General features: G+C 41.1%; 1 protein-coding gene across 1 annotated transcript in view; it reads left to right on the top strand.

The window, feature by feature from the left end:
* The window catches only part of FAM210A (family with sequence similarity 210 member A), a 36,194-nt gene that overhangs the window by 4,849 nt on the left and 10,465 nt on the right, over nt 1-20,880 (top strand). Inside the window, exon 2 of the mRNA XM_053571191.1 lies at nt 10,681-11,190. Coding sequence (XP_053427166.1) covers nt 10,718-11,190 — 473 coding nt within the window. The 5' untranslated portion in view covers nt 10,681-10,717. The remainder of the gene's footprint in view (nt 1-10,680; nt 11,191-20,880) is intronic.

Below are 20,880 nucleotides of genomic sequence, written 5' to 3'. Positions count from 1 at the left end.
TTTTTTTCCCCTCTAATCAAAATGAAGATGCTTTCTGGTTGCTTAGATTTCAACTAAGTACAAGTTTAATTTTTATTTCCTTTAGAGTCTTTGTTTCAAGCTCTAACACAGCAGTTCTCAACCTGTGGGTCTTGACCCACAGGAACTGTATTAAAGGGTCAGGGCATTAGGAAGGTTAAGAACCACACTCTAACAGAAGAAGAAAATCTCTTTGAGGACTCCTGTTGTTTTGGAGCACCCATTGTGGAGGAGCAGTGCTGATTTACAAGCCAGGCTTCAGGGCATATTTACAGTCACTGGTTGCTAATACCTTCTGAGACATTCCCTGTTAGGCTATTTCATTCTTGTGTGATCCTCAGAGCCTGTACTAACTCAAACCTACTACACAGACAGTATATGGTGTGACCTGTTGCTTCTAGGCTACAAACCGGTATAACATGGTACGCCACTGCAGGGGTGTCCAACCTTTTGCTTCTCTGGGCCACACTGGAAGAAGAATTGTCTTGGACCACACATTAAACACACACACACTAATGAAAGCTGATGGTGGGGGAGTGGGGAAGGCTGTGAATAATTTTTGTGATATCTGCCAGCACAGACATGCAAAAATGCCCTCACATAATTATACAGTGGCCTCTTCAGAGAGTCTTTTAAAATCATTGAGCAGGCCCCAGGTTTGTGATCACTAATATAGAAAATGGAAATATCTAAGTAATAAAGCATCTTTGTTTTTTCTTGATATTTCTTACTATAAAAGAAAAACAGGCAACATGAAGCCAGTGGGATATTTGACATTGTCTTTGAGAAACAAATACATCAATATCTGCTTCCATGAAAGTAGTGGGAATTCTCAGTGAGTTCTCAAAGTGTTCATAAGATATTTTCATTCCAATTTTACTCTTAATGTGCTCCATTCTTGAAAATAATTGCTCACAAATGCAGGGCTGCCAAAAAGTGATGACATGAATAAAGCACAATTATGAAGCGAGAGTTATTTGTCTCTTGAAAGATAGGACTTAAAGAACTCCAGGAAGAGACGTGATCCAATTTTTCTGTTAGGTTGAATGTCAGATTACAGCTCTATGCATCCATTTGAAAATTGGAAGGTAACATATTCAACTGAAAATGGAGTTGGAAATGCATCAAAATATTGATTATTTTCACAGAAATCTTGAAATCGGTTTTCAAATTCTTGTAACAAATAGAAAAGCAAGGCTACATAGCTTAGGACTGTATTTATTCAAAATGCATAAAATTGTTTGCCTTAATTTTAGCTTGCCATAATTTCAGTTTTCATTTGGAATGCCATTATGGTTTGAAGCATTGTATTGATAAGTTGATTTGTACCTTGAGGACACATGTTTAATTCATTTAAATGAGCAGTTAAATCTACTAAAAATGCTAAATCTGTAAGCCCTGTTCATCATCAAGTTCTGGCTCAGATATGGTTTTTGATACCATAAATGGCTTGATAGCATGTTCCAAATCATTAAATCATTTTAACATTTGACCTCAAGTTACTTCTGAAAAGTAAATGATGTTGCCATGGTCAGTAACGATGCTTTTCAGGAATTCCTGGAATTGTGGATGATTCAATACCTTGGTCCTTATGAAGTTCACAGTCTTGTTGACGATTTGCATGATGTGTCATCCATTTTTAAAGCTTTTTTGTATACATTTTCTTGATGCACTATGTAATGATACTTCATCAAATGTGAGTTTGGGGTGGCAATTGCATTGTCTTCTATTAATTTTACAAGTCCCTCTCTTTTCCCTACCATCACTGGGGCACCATCAGTAACTACCAGATATGTTGGCAATGGACGAAGAAAATCCCTCTAAACATGTTTTTAAATCTCTTGATTTAGTTGTGTCTTTTAAGGGCACTAAAGAAGCCATTTCTTCACTGACATTATATTCCTCATCAACGTCTCTAATAAAAATGGCAATTCGAGCCATATTAGTAGCATCATTAGTAGCATCAGTCATCCATCACCAAAGCATAAAATTTTAAATTAGCAGCTTTACTTTTCAAACCTCTTTTGATAGATATTCCAATTTCTTCAGTTCACCTGGCTACAGTCTGGTGAGACAAACTGATTTTAGAAATATCCCTCTTTTGGAGGCGGTGCCTGTGGCTCAAAGGAGTAGAGCGCTGGCCCCATATACCTGTGGTGGCGGGTTCAAACCTGGCCCCAGTCAAAAACTGCAAAAAAGAAATATCCCTCTTTTTTTCAGGGCAAATTATATCTGCCATGCTTTCCATACGTTGCTTAATAAACTCACCATCAGTAAATTATTTTGATTATTTTGTTAAATATGCTACCACATAACTAGATTTTATAATGGGACCTATCTAGCTTGTAACGTTTTAAAAAAATCTTTGTTGAAAGGACAGGCTTTTTCCCAGTTGTGCTATTTTGTTCTTAGAACACAATCCTTCATACAAATCAAATTTGGCTACATGTTCTTGCGTATAATGCCTTTTCAAATTGTAGTCTTTGAAAACGTGCACAAATTCCCTAAAAATTTAATGGAGTACATTACTTTTTGCTGGGACAAAAACATAGTCATATATCCACTTTTCATTGAACTATCTTCCTTCATCCATAATTTTTCATTTTTCGGATTCTGTTTTCTTTTGAGACGTTGTCAAAACCATGCTTGGATTTAAAGAAATAGTAAGAGATAATGGACTATGTTTACTTTTACTGTGAAAATTAATTGACCAGAAAAAGAAAGCCAGGGTCAAACCTTCTGCATTCTGGCTCCTGATGCAGCGTGGGGAGGAGGCCAGTTGTAAAGCACAGCAGGTGATGTGTGAGGCACCTTTAGGTGTGGAAGTACCTTAATAATCAAATAAGAATGCTTACCTGATGGCTAAATAACATTAAATGCCTAACATTACAATGGTAGGTTGAATTATTATTGATAATCAATGTCTTGCCAAGTCACCATGAATACATGTAATGTCTGGTGTTCAGTTATCTACACTTGGAAGATAACACTCTGGAAGCCACACACTGTGTAAAACTGAAGCCATGCATGTGTACAGATAGCATGTGTATATTTTGTGTGACATTGTGACACAGAGTCATCATCTACAGAGTTCATGCTCAAGAACCATGCAATCAAGTTTCACTAAAAAGTCTCACAATGTTTTAAGAAAGTTTATGATTTTGTGTTGGACCCCATTCATAACTAGTGTGGGCTGCATGCAGCCTGCAGGCTGGACACCTGTGCTCTACTGAGTACCATAAACAGTTGGAATACCATGGTAAGTATTTGTGTCTGTAAACATGTATAAACATAGAAAAGGTACAGTAAAAACATGGTGTGAAAATCTTACTAGATCAACTTCATATATGTGGTGCATCATTGATGGAAATGTCATGGGGTACCTGACTATATATGGTTTTGTTTTCCAGTGACTAGAGTCTTGGAGATGTGTGTAATTCTTTCTTGAGAATAAACCTTTCTTTAGTTTCTTTTCTTTTGGTTCTGAAAGTGGTCTTCTTCCCATTGGAGTGATATGGCAAGTTCCTAATTGGGTCTTGGGTTGGGAATGAGGGATTACAGTAGAGACTAGAAAGAGCTCTTTATTGTCTGGCTTAGTTTTCTACAATTGTGCGTTGACCCAAATGTATTGTATGTGGTTGGACTATGTATTAGCTCTTACATAGTATTGTCACGTGTACTGCCGATATTTGTGTTGTAGAACTCATTGGAGGTCCAACGTCCAGATTAAAGCAGTACTCAGGCATTCCTAAATCCCATATCAGCCACAGCATTTATCGTGAAAGCATCCTGGTATAACATGGTCATATTCTGTCTGCATTTGTCTTACCTAAGAGGACACTTAAACTTTTAAAATCTAACTCCATAAAGAAAGAACTTTGTAGAGATTCTCCCCTGCCCCTTTGGATATTCTGGATGAAACCCCAAGATGTCTATTTTTAAAAAGCTCCCTGGATGATTCTGAACTTGAGTCTAGTTTAGGATCCCTTTTTGTAAGGTCATCACTCATTTGCTTCAAAAATGTATTGAGGATTCAGAAATCAAAACTATCCTAAGGAGCTTCTAGACTAGTGGAAGAAAGACTAGCGCAGTGTGATACAAGTGCAGTGTGATAAGTTCTGTGACAGACGTGCACAAGAATGGCTGCAGGGCCCAGAAGAAGGACAGCTGGCCCTGCGCTAAGTAGTAGGGAGGGAATTCAGGAATGACCTCACAGACAGCTTTTGCCCTCCCTCCCCCGCCGCCATGCTAGGATTGTACATGGTTCAGCCAAATGGAATAATGGCAAAAGTTTAGACAAAGGCAGAATATGAGCTTGAATTAGTAAGGTCAACAGATGAGAAGAAAAAGGGAAGCTAGACTAACAATTACTGGTTTAGCATAGAAAGTGCTGTCTAGCACTAGTTAACATGCTTTATCTCTTTTAATTGCCATAAATACCATGTGCTAAAAGTGTTACAAAACACATTTTAAGGATGAGGGAAAAGTCTGAGAAGGGATTAGCAATCAGGTCTTTCTGATGGCAAAGCCTTGCTCTGGTTGTAATGTAATAACTGCCAGAGGTGAGAGGTGGAAGGGGACCTGTGGATTTTAGATCCAGGTACCATGACAGACCACCATGTCTTGCCATAAGAAACACATCCTCTGAAAAGAGCTGAAGTATAATATCTTGTGTAAATGAATACATTATCTTATAATTTTAGAAAAATCATTGATGTTTAAGTGGTATGGTTGACATTTAAGACTGCTCTGGAAATCAATGAATGATTAATAAACTTCCATAGGAATTCACTAGGGGGCATAATTTAACCTTTTCTGAAGATTAAGAATTTAACAGTGGCTCCATCCTTAAGACAGCTTGTTTATGTGATTCAGTTTGGTCTTAGAAAGCCTCCAAAGCAGAATAGGTTAAAGGAGATGGATTATATAGTAAAAATTAAATTGAAGCCATCACGTGCGTTAGGAAGCAGAAAACTAAGAGCCCACAAAGTACTATAAATAACTTGCATGTCTTTACTTCTTCTGAGCAGCAGACTCAACTTGGTTTAAAACTGCAGTCAAGATGTGATTAAGAAAGAGATTGAAAGGAATAAATTGGGTTATTATTCTTAATCTGTTAAAAGAAGAAAACTTGAGTTGCCTCCCGTTTGGTAACATTAAAAGAGTTTGTATAACTGCAAAGAATTCTTTTCTTTGCTTACCCATTTTATTCTGTTTCACAATGATGAGTTTTACATTTATCATTTCCTCACACCTGTACTTCAGAGTAAGGCTGTACTATTGTTAAAAGAATAACTTCAGACAAATTTAACAGAGTGTAATTAGGCAAAGAACGATTCATGAATGAGGCAGCTCCTAGAACCAGTTATGCCTTTCCAGAAGCTCATATAGTTGGAATCATACAGTATTTCACTGTATAGTAAGAATTAAATATTTTTGGTCATTTCCAGTTTCTGGCACAGAGTTCCAAAGTTCTTTGTAATTTCCTAAGTGATAAGGTGATAGAACCATCTTTTATTGTAATATTTGATTTTTGTACAGAGTTCCTAAAACCCTTGGTATTTCCTAGGTGATACAAATCACTTCAATGGAAAGGCAGTAGGAACAGGAATTTATAATGAGCTGGGGTGACTTTTTTTTTTTTTTTTGAGACAGTCTCACCTTGTTGCCCTGGGTAGAGTGTGGTGGTGTCATAGATGACAGAAAATGAGCAAATTTGAGCTCACCTCCAGCTCCTGGGTTTGAACAATCCTCTTGTCTCAGCCTCCCCGGTAGCTCAGACTATAGGCATGAGCCACCACTCCCAGCTAGTTTTTTTCTGTTTTTAGTGGAGATGGGGTCTTGCTCTTGCTCAGGCTGGTCTCGAACTCCTGAGCTCAAAGCATCCTCCTGTCTTGGCCTCCCAGAGTGCCAGGATTATAGACGTGAGCTACTGCCCCTGGCCCCTGACTTTTTGTTTTTTATCACATGCCCTCCAGATCACAACTGCCTTTGTGCTAATGGGGTGATTTAAAGGTAGAGCTTCTTAGATAGTCTCAAGATGGGGCTGCTCATCAGAAAGGCCAAGTGATTAAATAAGTAGCTGTATCCACTATCCTCAGGAAAGGCGGAGGTGATAGGGCTAGAAATTAAGCTTCATAAAGCTCCTGAACAAGAGACTTGATGAACGTTCTGGTTAGTGAATGCATCCACGCGGTGCCCCACTGCTCCACCAGAACAGAATCTTCTGTATGTGGACCCTTCCCAACCTCACCCTCTGTACCTCTTCATCTGACTGTCTGTATCCTTTATAATAAATTGCTAAACCCAAGTAAAGTGTTTTCCTGGGCTCTGTGAGCCACCCTAGTAAGTAATTACATACAAGGAATGGGGTCTTGGGAACCCTGATTGATAGCTCTTCTGCCAGAAGTCCAGATCACAGCAAGGACTTGTGATTGGTAGGCAGTCTCATGGGACTGAGCCTGTTTGGTCTGACACTGTCTTCAGATAGAGTATCAGAATCATGGTAGGACACCCAGTTGTAATTCACAGACTTAGAGAATTGCTTAGTACATAGTACATAGTACACACACTCGCACACATACCTGGTTACAAAAGTGTGCTGGGTCTTGTCAGGTCGTAGAAAACTGGTTTTATCAGAGATAATGTCAAAACTGTGTGAGAATGTAGAGAAACAGAGCGTCTTTCCAGAGTAATCTTTTCAGACTGGCTTCTTTGACTTAGCAAGACGCATGTGAGGTCCTGTCATGTCTTTTCAGGATTTATTAGTGCATTTCTATCACTGAATAATATTCCATTGTATAGAGGTACCACAGTTTGTATATCCAGTAACCTATTGAAAGACCTATTGGACTGCTTTGAAATGTTGGCAGTTATGACTAAAACTACCGTATCCACATGTAGGTTTTGTGTGAACATAGTTACCAGTTCTTTTGAGTGAGTACTAAAGCATAGGAATGTGATCGCTGGATCATATGATAATAAATTAACCTTAGTTTACTATAACAAATTTTATTTTGTAATGTTTTGACTTTTGTAATAACAAATAGCTTAAAACACAAATATATTATAAGTTTTTTACCATTAACATTAAAAACTTTTCTCTGGATTAAATCCCACTTGGTCAGGGTGTATGGTTGTGGGCTTTGATTTGCTAATATTTTGTTGAAGATTTTTAATTTATGGGAGATACTGGTCTGAGTTTTATTTTCTTGGATTATCTTTATCCGGTTTTATTGTAAGGGTAATGTTGGCCTCATGGAATTAGTAGAGATGTCTTTCCCTGTCTTCATTTTCTGGAAAAGATGGAGAAGTAGTATTATTTCTTCCTTAAATATTTGGTAAAATTCACTAGTGAAACTATCTGCGCCTGGTATTCTTTCTTTGAAAAGTTATTATCAATTCAATTTCTTTAGTAGATACACAGTTATTTACATCTTTGGTTTCTCTTTGCATGAGTTTTGGTAATTTGTGACTTGAGGACATGATCCATTTCATTTAAGTTTTATTTGCAGGTATAGAATTGGTTATTTATAGTATTCCTTTATTACTTGTTTTTATTTCCTGTGGGATCAGTAGTTAGGTCCCCTTTTTCATTTCTGTCATTGGTTATTTGTTTTCTCGCACAGCCTGGGTAGGGATTTATTTCTTCTGCTTATTCTTTCTCTAGTTTCCTGAGTAGGAAGCTTTAGCTTATTAAGTTTTGATCTTTCTTCTTTTTTAACTTACACATTCAAAGCCAGGGATTTTCCTTAAGTGCTGCTTTGCTGCAGTTTTGATAAGTTGTATTTTTATTTTCATTTACTTCAAAATATTTTAAAACTTCTTATAGTTTTTTGACTTATAGAGTTTTTATATTTGTTTTATTTAGTTTTATCTTCAGAGAGGTCTTGCTTTGTCACTCAGGCTGGAGTGTGGTGGCACAATCATAGTTCACTACAGCCTTAAACACCTGGGCTCAAGCTGTTCTCCCACCTCAGCACCCTGAGTAGCTGGAATTGCAGGTGTGAGCCACCATGCCCTAGGTTTGACCTCTGGTTTTTTAGAAGTATGCTGTTTAATTTCCGGATTCTTGGTGAAGGGGTGGTTCCAGCTATCTTAGTGTTAATAGTTTCTGTATAGATTAATTCCATTGTAGTTTGAGAACATATTTTGCATGATTTCCATTCTTTTAATCTGTTATGTTTAATGGCCCACAATATGGTCTGTCTCATTGAATGTTCCATATAAAGTAGGTAGAATGTGTATTCTGCTATTGTTGAAGGGAATGTTCTATAAATATCAACTAGAGCAAGTTGATTAATATTGTTATTTAGTTTAACTATATCCTCACTGACTTTCTGCTTGCTGGTTCTGTCAGTGACTAACCAGGGGTTTTGAAGACTGTGACTGTAATAGTGGGTTTGTTGTTTTCTCATTTTGGTTTTATTAGGTTTGGGGTTTTTTTTTTTAAAGACAGAGTCTCAGTTTCTCACCCTCAGTAGAATGCCGTGGCTCAGAGCAACCTCAAACTCTTGGACTCAAGCAATCCTCCTGCCTTGAGCTCCTGAGTAGTTGGGACTACAGGCACCTGCCACAACACCCAGCCAGTGTTTCTATTTATAGAGATGGGGTCTCAGTCTTGCTCAGGCTGGTCTTGAACTCGTGAGCTCAATCCGCCCTCCTCAGCTTTCTAGAGTGCTAGGATAATAGGTGTGAGCCACCTCACCCAGCTGATTCTATTAGTTTTTACCTCATTTATTTTGATGCTATCATAATGGTATGTACATTACCTAATATCAAGACGTTAGGGGCTCAGCACCTACCACAGTGGTTACGGCGCCAGCCACATACACCAAGGCTGACGGGTTCTAACCCAGCCCAGGCCAGCTAAGCAACAATGACAACTGCAACTAAAAAAATAGCCAGGTGTTGTGGCGGGCGCCTGTAATCCCAGCTACGTGGGAGGCTGAGGCAAGAGAATTGCTTAAGCCCAGGAGTTGGAGGTTGCTGTGAGCTGTGATGCCATGGCCCTGTACCCAGGGCGACATAGTGAGACACTGTCTCAAAAAACAAACAAACAAACAAAAAAAAAGAGGTTGGGGTTGTTTGTCTTCTTTTCATTATCTTTTGTTATTATGAAATGCACTGTCTTTATCACTGGTAATCAAAGAATTTCTAAAGTCTGCTTTGTCTGAAATTAATCTCCAGTATCACTTTTTTCCACTTTATTACATTTTATCCAATCCAGTATCACTTTTTTAGGGGCTTCCTGTTTATTTTCCAAGATTTATGGTTTAACTTAGCAACTCATTTGCATTGTGTTTTTGGATTATTTGTAACAGTGTGATAGAAGCTGATTTTAATTATTCATTAGGGATTAATTTTATAGGTGGACAATTCACTGATAGATGTTTTTATGTGATGACAGTTTTTGTTTCTCCAGTCAACTTCATACCCCAGGTAAGGAATATTATTCATTTACAATTTAGTATCTGTATTTACTGGAATACCAATTCATTGGGGTGCTAATGCAAATCTTACTGACTCTTACTTAGTATACAATTTTTAAAAAAGATCATCTATTCTCACAGCGGTAGAAGTAGGTAGCTAGTGTGCGGTGGAGGGTGGGGGACATGTGCTACCTCCTGATGTCGAGGGCATGGAACTAATTTCTCTATAGTAATGACTACTCTAATTACCTCTACCTCTGGGGGAACCTATGTTTAGAGAGGCTAATTTGTTCAAAATAATACTCTTAATTCAGTTGGGTCTTATTCCAAAGTCCATGTTCTTTAAAAATTATATTATCTTAAAAATTACATTATCTCATCTTTTTAAACAAAATTTTAGATATCTGAGAAAGTCTCTAACTTATCATTTTTTTAAGAGACCAATCTAGAGTGCAGTGACTATTCACAGGTATGGTCATAGCACACTACAACCTCGAACTCCTGGACTGATCCTCCTGCCTCAGCCTCCCAAGTAGCTGGGACTATGGATATAAGATACTGTGCTTCTAATTCTTATAATTCTTAATTCCACACTGACTCCAAAACAAATAATGAAACATCACTGTATACTTTTTTCTCTCTCATTGATACAGGGTAAAAAAAAAGATAAATAAGAGGCTATTTCTTTTCACTTAGTATTCAATAACGTAAGTGGCTAACAACTTTATATATACAAGTTAGTCTAAAGGCAGCATGGAATACATGATATTGATATCAATTATTCATCAGATCTTAGCATTTGTAATAATAATATTTATGTGATGCTTATTAGTTCACAAAAGCACCTTTACCTGATTTTACTAGTTGACTCAGAGTCTGAAAGGGAATTATGTGAAATTGTCTCCAACCATCAGAACCCACATCTTGGGTTTTCCTGCCCTACCCTGCTTCTCTGTAGAATAACAGATGCCCTACAAATATCCCGTCTGTGGTAGTAAAATAGCCTCAAAACATTACCTCTATGATGTCTGCTGGACTGGCTTACCATATCACATTTCAATTACGTGTTTTAATGAAATTTTAAAATTATGGTGTGTTAAAACTGTGTACCTTAACACTAGTTTTTATGAGTTAGGTAGCAGTGTCTGTCCTTTTACTTCTTCATAGTTAATGATTGACTTTTAAGTGGATTGGTGGAAAGCTATGTATTATCTAATTTTTTTTTAATTAGTCTCCATAGAAGCTGAAATTTGTCACCGTTCTTCAAAATGCAATGGAATGTACCACAGACGGTATCTCGACTAGCACACCGGACATGCTTGGAACCATATAAAGGTGGCCTTTTTGGACACTGTCAGAACATAAATGGACCATTACTTTTGTACAGTGTTGAATCCAAAATGGTGTTGGTACGAGGCCCTCAGAAACAGTGGTTGCATTTACCTGCTGCCTGGTGTGTGGCAAAGGAAAAGAGGCCATTGGCTGCTCATCCATCCCACCCTGTGGTCCTTCGCCAGAAACGATGGAAGCAAGGTGTTTTGTCCAAGAGGATTTTATCTTCCAGTGCCCCAGCCCAAGGAACTCCGGAAAAAAAGGAAGAGCCTGATCCTTTACAAGATAAATCTATTAGTCTGTATCAACGATTTAAGAAAACATTTAGACAATATGGAAAAGTTTTGATTCCAGTGCATCTAATAACTTCTTGTGTTTGGTTTGGAACATTTTACTATGCAGCCCTGAAGTAAGTTTTTGCTTGGTTGACTACCTTTCCCTATTTTATCAGAATGTTCATCTTCTTAATTATACAAATGATAGCCTTAAATAGATTTATAAATGCTTTTATGTCTTTTATTGATAGAGAATAATTACTTTTCATAGCATTTTTTCACGTTTTAATAGTCATAGCTAACATTTACTTACTATGTACACCAGGCATCTTGCTAAATTATTTTAACTGTATTATCTCATTTAATCCTCACAGCAACCGTATGAGGCAAGTAGTATAATAATACCCATTTTATTGCTGAGAAAACAGATTAGGGGAAGAGAAATAAGAACTCAGCTGGTAAGTGGTAGAACCTGGACTAAAAACCCAGCTAGGTCTGTCTGACCTCAAGCATGTGTTCCTCATCATGGTGCTGCCCTCAGTGTAGCATTCAGGAGCACAGAAATGAAATGGTATATCTAGAGATGTGGCAGCACCCTCATTATGTATTTCTCATATCTGTTTTGCCATATATATAGTTCTCGTGGAAGGGAGATTCATTAGATACTTTTGCTAAAACCTGGCTACTACCTAACCTACCCTGTTTCCCCGAAAATAAGACCTACTTACAGGAAAGATAAGACGTCCCCTGAAAATAAGACCTAGCGCATCTTTGGGAGCACCCTTAAAATAAGACACTGTCTTATTTTCAGGGAAACAGAGTATGTAAACACAAAAACGTACTGATTATTTTTTAATATTCATGTCAAATGTCAAGGTAAGGTCTTTTGTTCTGACGAGAACTAAATTTGGTAGTCCTGGCCTTCTAGTGTTGTGAAACATAAAATTTCTAAATACATCCTTCTTCTCAAATACTGGTCCTTCCATTTAAACCAAGTTATTTTCTTCATACTGCTAACTTAGGAGCAAGAGTGCCCATTCTTACTGTCCAGCCTAACCTGCACAAATGGCTTTGGCACTTCAGTGTACTGTAATAGATTTAGAATTATACTCTCTCCAAAGCCCAGTATTTTCCAGTGCTCAATTATATTCAATCACTTGATAAGATAGTTTCATATGTAAAGCTCATTATTCAGTTGAAATTTATTACCAATTTAAAAATGCCTCTTCCAGGATAATGGGATGAAGACCGTATTTACTCTTGAGAAAGACATGATTACAAAGATTTCTTCATAAAAGTTATAAAAGGATTTTTTTCTCATCTTGTATAATTGATGCCATTCTGTTTCTCTTCATCACTTTCCATTATTTCTTTGTTTATTATTGACATTTTCTGAACATGTTTAGTATTTATAGAAACCTATAATTTTATTTATTTGAGACAGACTCTCACTCTATCTCCTTGGGTAGATAGAGTGCTGTGGTGTCATAGTTCATACAAACCTCTCAAACTCCTGGGCTCAAGTGATCCTCTTGCCTCAGCCTGTCAAGTCACTGGGACAATGGGCACCTGCCATTACACCTGGCTAGTTTTTCTATTTTTAGAGACAGGGTCTCGCTCTTGCTCAGGCTGATTTTGAACTCGTGAGCTCAAGCAATTCACCCTCCTCAGCAGATTACACCCTTCTGCTAGGATTACAGATGTGAGTCAGTGCCCTCAGCCAGAAGTCTATATTTTAAAAACCAGACCCCAAATAATCTACTAATATTAATTATACTGAAGATTTTTTCACTACTGTCTAGGACCTGAGTCAATTGTGAGTGATGTACTGTCTTATCCTATGAAATGCAGCTTTCTTAGTTTTGTCCCTCCCTCTCTTTTTCTGCAGTATGCTTCTGTGTAAACACGGTGATAAGACTTTAATTCAAAATCATATCCCTTATCCATCACAACTTGCTTTTGGGCTCTTTGTCAGCATGGAATCTGATTGTCAGACCTGCAACTTCTGCCCAGCCATCACCCCTGGGCCAATTCCATCATAGCATCACGTAGTGAATTTATTTTACGCAGGATAGGCTGTTTCCCAAAATAGTCATCCTGAACGTCTTTATTAGATCTTTAATACTTTAAAAATTGGAAGTTGATTGGTTCTAAGTGAAGATCTTAATCATAACCATCATAACCAATACTTAGAAAGTAGAACTCATGGTTGAGAGAAAAAGGAATTAGGTAGATTAGAACAACAGTGTCTTTTACTGTGAGATGACTTTTTTTTATTATTAAATCATAGCTGTGTGTGAGATGATTTTTATTGTAAAATCAAAATTGATTAACAGGTTTTTCTTTTTAATTCAGTTGACAAAAGGCTTAATTGTATTTAAGCTTTTTTCCTTTTTTTTTTTTTTTGCTGGAAAAAATAACATTTGCTTGTTGCCTACTTACTATTAAAAGAGAGGGGAAAAATAATTTGTGGCTGGAAGGATGGGCATTTGCTATCATGTTGCATTACTGACCAGTGTTTATCTTAGTTACCCTGACACTCACATTACTGCCTTTCTAGGCACCATAGAGCAAAATGTCATTCTATATTTAGTTAATTTGGTGATAAAGTTCTTAGGTTTTTGAACTATTTTATTTCAGGGAGTTTAAAATTGTGCATGCTAGTAAGTTTTATTTTAATCTAAGCTTTGTTGCTATGCCTGTCTGGAAGAAGCTTGCAGAAATTCTATGTCTTCTGACCACAGTGCTCTGTTCACTCAAATGTGGCTCAGTAATGGTGGTGTTGTCCCTACATTTAGATACTTCGTGTGTGGGGACCCAAGCTCCTAAAGTTACAGATCTACTCTGAGGCAAAATCCTGACTGATTTTTACCCACTCTATCCAGATAGTGAATGTGCTTTTGTCCCTGTATAGCAGGAAAACGAGAGCCATGGAGGGAAAGATTTACCTGAACACCTGTGTTTGAAAGAGGAAGGGGCTTTATTCAACCTGCAGAGCTTCGGGGGACTAGTGTCCAGGATGGCTGAGCTCCCCAATCAGCTCTGTCCCTATCCTTTATTTTTATTTATTTATTTTTTTATTTTTTATTTTATTTTTTTTTTTGAGACAGACTCTCAAGTTGTCTGGGTAGAGTGCCATGGCCATGGCATCACAGCTCACAGCAACCTCAAACTCCTGGGCCCGAGTGATTCCCTTGCTTCGGCCTCCCAAGTAGCTGGGACTACAGGCACCTGTCACAAATGCCCAGCTATTTTTTGGCCCGGGCTGGATTTGAACCTGCCAGCTCTGGTGTATGTGGCTGGTGCCCTGGCCACCTGAGCTGTAGGTGCCAAGCCTGTCCCTATCTTTTTATAGGACTCACAAGTAAGCAGACGAAAGAATTATTATATTCTCCCTCATTGGAGGGTTCAAAGCATGTGCAGGGTTTACGGAAGTGGAAGCAAGCATTAGCTTCAAGGTTCCAGGAAGCTAAGTTTTTACAGATTCTCATGAGCTGAGTTACCATGGGGAGGACTTCGTAGGAGTTCCTTGAGTTCCAACAAGCCTTTTGTCCTTCTAGATTGGAGCATACTCTTCCTGGGTTTCCTTTCTCATTTCCCCCTTTGAGGCCCTATGTGTCTTTCAACTTGAGGTCTCACCATCAGCTCACTCCTAGAAGAGCCAGTTCACATAGAACGTATGTGATGCATTTTTTTATTCAATCATTGAATGTATAGCCCTCACTGCTAGTGGGAGAAGATAGGAAATAGTTAAGCAAAGTCCGATGATGGCTAACATTCCCCCCACTAGGGTTTTAAATACTCCAAAGGCTGAAAACCATCTTCCCCATAAGTTTTGAGGGCTCCAGTTACTCTAGGTTTGCCCTGGGACGTGAACCAATGTCTGGATTCCTTTTACTATATTCTGTATGACCTGCCCTTGGTCATCAGTTTGTAAGCAGCAGTTTGTTAAGTTGAATTTTCCACAAACCCCTCTTTCTTGGGCTAATAAGTGGATTCAGAGCTAGCCTATTATGATAGCATTTAGAATTTGAGTTTGCTGTTGTGCTAGGAGCATCAGCACTCTGCCTGCTTCATTGGTTATAATCTCAAGTACTGTTTGTAGTCTAATTATAGGGTTTAGCATGTAAATGGGAGCTTGGTACACCTATGACTCATCCTTGGCCCCTGTAGCTGGTCCATAATCCTAGATTATTCTTTCAGGGGGGCCCTCATCATCTTTCCAGTCTCATATCGTAACCTTCCTTCAACCTGGCAATGTGGCAGAGAGTGGATAGCCAAGCAGTTCTCCACTGTTGAATGGCAACAGGATGAAGTAGGGTCTGATGACCACTGTTGCACAGCTCCTACTCCAGTCACTGGGAGAGCAGGCATACAGCCTGCTTAGGGCTGTCCAATCTCTTGGACTTCCCAAGTCCTCCCAACCTTTACTCAGAAGGGCAAATCTGCTAAGAGGCTTTTGCCTGGTCCTATTAGTTCCCCACCATTCACTTTTTCTTGTCAACGCATTATAAGTCTTTTGTCCCAGACAAGCTGGCTGTCCAACAGATAAGGAGAACTTTCTCCCCCACCTGGCAAGGCAGTACTAACCTATGATGGACGATCTCAGGACCCAAAAAGCTTCCTTCGGAGGGGGCTTTTTATGGTCTGTGATGTTCATAACCTCATGAAGTAGCAATTCCTTTGCTTCCCACAGCCACTGATCCCTCATGAAGGTTTCTCCACACACATAACATGAAGTAACATTCAGAGACTGTGCCCTCAGCTAGTTCCAAGAATAAATTTTTGGCATTACATGGGGGGTGGAGGGGTTTCTGGACTTGTCCCTTTATGATATTTGGGACATAAGGGTTAAGTCCTTTTCCCCACTGTGGGTTCAGTGGATTAATGGTTATTAGTTCTAGAGGGTTGCACTGATCCTCTGAGCAATTAGAAGCCACCAGTCCTTTCTTGAGGCAGACTTCCTCCTGATTACCACCTTTCCAAGTGGTCCATGTGTATACATGGCCAGTACGGGCAATTTATGTCACACCATCCCGAATCTCAGGACCATATGTACTTATCCTCTACCATGTAACTCCTTTCCCAGCTGGGTGAGCCGCAGCCTAAGTTAGAGTAGCTTATGGCAGCAAGGTGTCAAACCTTAATGTTACCTGTCTTGGACTTCCTTTTATCTTAGTTCGGGCTATCACAGGCCCTTCTCCTCTTAACTGACCCCATACCCTTCCTATTTTCACCTTGAATTAGCATGGATGAAGTTGTAACACATATATCAACCCTTACTTTTCCCGGTGTCACATACTGAGTATTGGGTCTGGTTGTAAGCGCAAGTTCCCTTGTAGCACCCTCACATTCGTAGAAGCTGTGAAAGAGCAACACCGTAGTCACCTCTTGCCCCACCTTACTAATGTGAGGGCACAGATTACACCCTTCTGCCCCAAGGTCCAAAGTCCAGTTAAGAGAATTCCCATGATGGATGTCCTCAAGTTTCGGCCATGTGTTGACCAGGGTGGAGCAGGGCATGTTGATAGCCTTAGTGTCACTTTGCAGGGATTGTCCAGATCTATTCTTGTCTCCCGTGCGGGTGGTGAAACTCTCTTCAGCCTGCTGTGATGAACCCAGGTGAGTGTGGTCAGGGTGACGGTATAGGGGCCTTTCCACTTAGGCTTGAGAGGGACCAGGTTCCCGTCCTTGACCCAGGCTTGGTCTACTGGAGAGAAAGGATGAACAGACAAAAATACTAAACAGAGCCTGGTCAATGACTCGGGTGGAGATTGTCTTTCCTACTCTTCCCAGGGCTTCTACCTGCCTGTGCAATTCTTTTTCCCCTAGTTCTTTAGGGGTCCCTGGTAGATTGCAGAGGATTGGAAGAGGCCTGCTATACATTATCGCATAAGGGGAGTACCCTGACCCTTTGGAAAGGGTACATCTAACTTTGAACAAAACCAGTGGCAAGCCCTGTACCAAAGTGTACCTCACTTTCTGGCAGAGTTTACTGATTCCTGCTTTTATGGTTCTGTTCATGCACTCTACCCTGCCCCAGCTCTGTGGCTTATATGCCACAGGTAGTTTCCAGGCAATATTCAAGGCTTTGGCTGTCATGTGCACTATCTCTGCTACGAAGGCTGATCTGTTGTCAGATCCAATCTGGAGTGGCAACCTAAACTGTGATGATTTCTCTGAGCAGCACTCTTAAGACCTCGCAGGCCTTCTTTGTCTTAATGGGGAAGGTGTCTATCCATCCCATGTACATGCAAACCAGAACTAGCAAATAATTGGTCCCCTCCACATCTGGACAACTCTACAGTATAGTCCACTGGCACATCTTCAAAAGGGACTGCCCCATACGACTGAATTCCAGGCCACAGGGATGGCCCCTGTTTAGCATTGTGTTGGCTGCACGTCACACAACACTGGCAGACTTTCTTAGCAAGGGTGGCCTTTTTTTCCTATCCCAAGTGCATGAGCTCAGTGGACAACTGCCAACCCCAGGAGGTGGGGCTACAGCCCTTCCATCTGGCAGCCTTTTCCATCCTTCTCCAGCATCTCCAGCTCCCTCCTGGTTCATCCATTATCTTTCCCCTTTTCCCCAGGGGTTAAGTCCAGGGCCCATGGGATTAAAGGAGCACCAGTGGCTGCCTCTCAGTCTCAGTGTCTGCCTCAGTGTCCCCTGTGCCTCGGGAGCTCCTACTCTTTGGTGTCCTTGGCAGTGGATGACTGCTATTTGCTTAAGTTTCCATACAGCCTCTAGTAGCTGCAGAATTTCATCTGAGTGTTCTAAATCTTTTCTTCCTGCTGTTAAAAGCCCCCTTTGTCTATAGATTGCCCCGTGTATATGAAGGGTGAGGAAAGCAAATCGTGAGTCCATGAAAATGTTCACGCTTTTCCCTTAGTTTTAAGGCCCGGGTCAGTACCACCAGCTCAGCTTTCTGCGTGGATATTCCTTGAGGCAGAGGTCTACACAGCAGCACCACAACCTCCCCCATCTCCTCTGCCCTATGACTTTGGACATGAGTGGTTGTAGTCTGTGACTGGACCCTGAGAGATTTCCCACCCTCAGCTTAGGAAGCACATTCCAGCCAGCAGAGTGAAAGGGTCCTTTGTAAGCCAAGCAGAGACCTTATTCCTCAAACAGACTCCTGTAGAAAGGCTTTTTTTGTCGGTTGGTTGGTTGGTTTCTTACTCTTTAGGAAAAAAATCCAGCTCCTTCTGCAAAGTCTCAGAAAGGGAGGAGGAACTGAAGACAGGGAAAAGGTTCAGGGAGGCTGTGGCCAGGGGAGAGACAGATGAGGGGCCACTTGCCGTTCCTTTCTCAGCCTTTCAAACGTGCTTTGTTGCCTGGATTTCCACTCTGTCGGCTCCTTCTCACCCCTCTTTGTGGCTTCTGGAGCTTATGCCTGATGTCTCCAGTGCTCTGGCTTATGAAAGCTGAGTTTACCTTCTCTGATTTTCCTGACTTTCAGGGTCAAAGGGAGTGTAAATTCAATATGCTTCACGTGGCTCGTAGAAATCCCCAGGGCTTTGATCTGGCCTCTGCATGACCTCAGCCACCTTGCACGTGTTCGTGGCTTTCTGGCTTCCCTTCTGCGACCCCTGGAGGATGGGGTCGCAGAAGGGAAGCACCCTCTCTGTGCTTTTACAGCCGCCTCACTTCACCCATATTATTTGGGTCCCAGAGTGGGTCCTCCTTGGGCAGAGAGTTTTGAATAAACTTTCTGGGATCTCGGGCGTCGCTGGAGTATTTTCCTCTAACCACTCGGTGGCAGCCTGGATCCCTTCTCAGTATTAAACAGAGGGAAGAGGAGCTGGCAGTAGTCAGCCCATGTGGGATTGTCTGAAAGGTGAACTCCATTAAGTCAATGAGACCTTGGGGCTTTTCAGTATAGGAGGAAGTATGATGTTTCCAATTGAGTAGGTCAGAAGTGGTGAAGGGCTGATACACTAGAACTCCTCAAGTCTGTTGTCTCTGGGCCCCGCACTTCCCTCAGTGGCATCTGTACAGCCTGGGGAATGCATGGGCGGAGCCTTGTAGGAAGGGGAGGAGTGGGCTCTTGTTGGGGCAGGAGGGATTTTACTGGCTTCTTCCAGCCAGGTGATGGGTGCTGCTATGGCTCGGCATTGGGCTGTGGGCATAAGGTGGGAGCTCAATATTTTCAGGCCTGGAGGGGAGTATTTCAGGAATTTCTGATGTCAGATCCTTGAGCCAGGCAGAGAACTTCCCTAAGGTGCTACTTGTCCTGGCTAATAGCATTTAGAGGTGTGGCCTCTGAGATGAGAGGGCTGCTGTAGCACTAGCTGAAGCCATCTATATATGGAAATTAGTCAGGGTGTCCTGGGTCTCTGGTGACACAGACCACACTCTTTGTAACTTAGCTTTTTTTTTTAAGAGACAGAGTCTTACTTTGTCGCTCTCAGTTGCAGTTTGGCCCGGACTGGGTTCGAACCCTGCCACCCTCGGTACATGGGGCGGGCACTCTACTCACTGAGCCACAGGCACTGCCCCAACTTAGCTTTTTCTAAGCTCCGTTCTGAGGGCCATCCCACTTGAAAAGCTGGCCATTCCTGCTTATATAAAGTTAACAGTCTCCCCAGGACATGGTTACCTCATAGTGTCTCCTAAACTCTTTCTTAAAATGCTTCAGCACAGTCCCCAGTACGTTGGGCTTCCCCTGAGTGTTTCCCATTTCCCTCCCTGAGACAAATGACAAGCACCCCACAGACAGGATAAAAAGGCGAGTAGGGGCAAAGGGTCGTCACACGATCACTATCTTTGTCACCAGCCACTCCCCTCATGGGATATCGGACCCTCTTAGCTTTGGCAGGCTGGTAGAATCCATCAGCATGGTCTTTCCTAAGCCATATGAGTGTCCTACAGAAGCAGAGCTGTAGTTCAGAACTCCACACTCGCTTCGGCCCTGCTTGTCAGTCCCAGTCTGTCTCCAGACACTCGCATGCACACAGTCCCACCCTATTTCCTACACTAGGCAGACTCAGTTTCCCACTTTTTCTATCTTGAGTGATACTAGGGAAGTGATCAGTCTCCCCTTCTACTCTTATCGACCAAGTCCTTTTCACTTTTCCCAGACTGATGCTACTGTGATTCAGACATCCCCCAGTGCAGGTGCCAGTTCCTCCCAGTGTTTGACCTGCCGAGGGGTCCTTGCTCCGCCTGTGGAGGTGTCCACACAGGGAGGAAAAACTACTGCCCCTGGAGCCTCAGTGGCTCATGTCACCCCCCTGTGAGTCCCCAGAGGGTTGGTGGCAACCACCAGGTGAGTCAGAGCCTCTCTCCACAGTGGTCTCACTTCCTAGTCAGGAAACCAGAAATGTTGAAGAAAATGAGGCCTGATGGAGAGAAAGATTCACCTGCACACCTGTGTTTGAAAAAGGACGGGGCTTTATTCCAGCCCACAGGGCTTTAGGGGACTAGTGTCCAAGATGGCCGAGCTCCCAATCAGCTCTGTCCCTGACCTTGTATAGGACTCACAAGTAGGCAAAGGAATTACTATATCATCCCTCATTGGAGGGTTCAAAGCATGTGCAGGGTTTACAGAGTAGAAGGAAGAGTTAGTTTCAAGGTTCCAGGAAGCTAAGTTTTTACAAATTCTCATGAGCTGAGTTACCAGGGAGAGGACTTCGTAGGAGTTTCTTGTGTTTCCAACAAGCCTTTTGTCCTTCTAGATCAGAGCATACTCTGCTCCAGTATCCTCTCTTCACCTGTGCGTTTCCTCATCTGTTGAAACACCCACACAGCTGTCAGTTCGTGAAGTGCAGATTCCTGTCCTATCTTTCTGTGGGAACTTCAGAGTAGAAAGTGACAGCGT

This window comes from Nycticebus coucang, chromosome 19 (assembly GCF_027406575.1).
Source record: "Nycticebus coucang isolate mNycCou1 chromosome 19, mNycCou1.pri, whole genome shotgun sequence".
In the NCBI taxonomy this organism is placed as follows: domain Eukaryota; kingdom Metazoa; phylum Chordata; class Mammalia; order Primates; family Lorisidae; genus Nycticebus; species Nycticebus coucang.
This window is presented reverse-complemented; position numbering and strand designations above follow the sequence as displayed.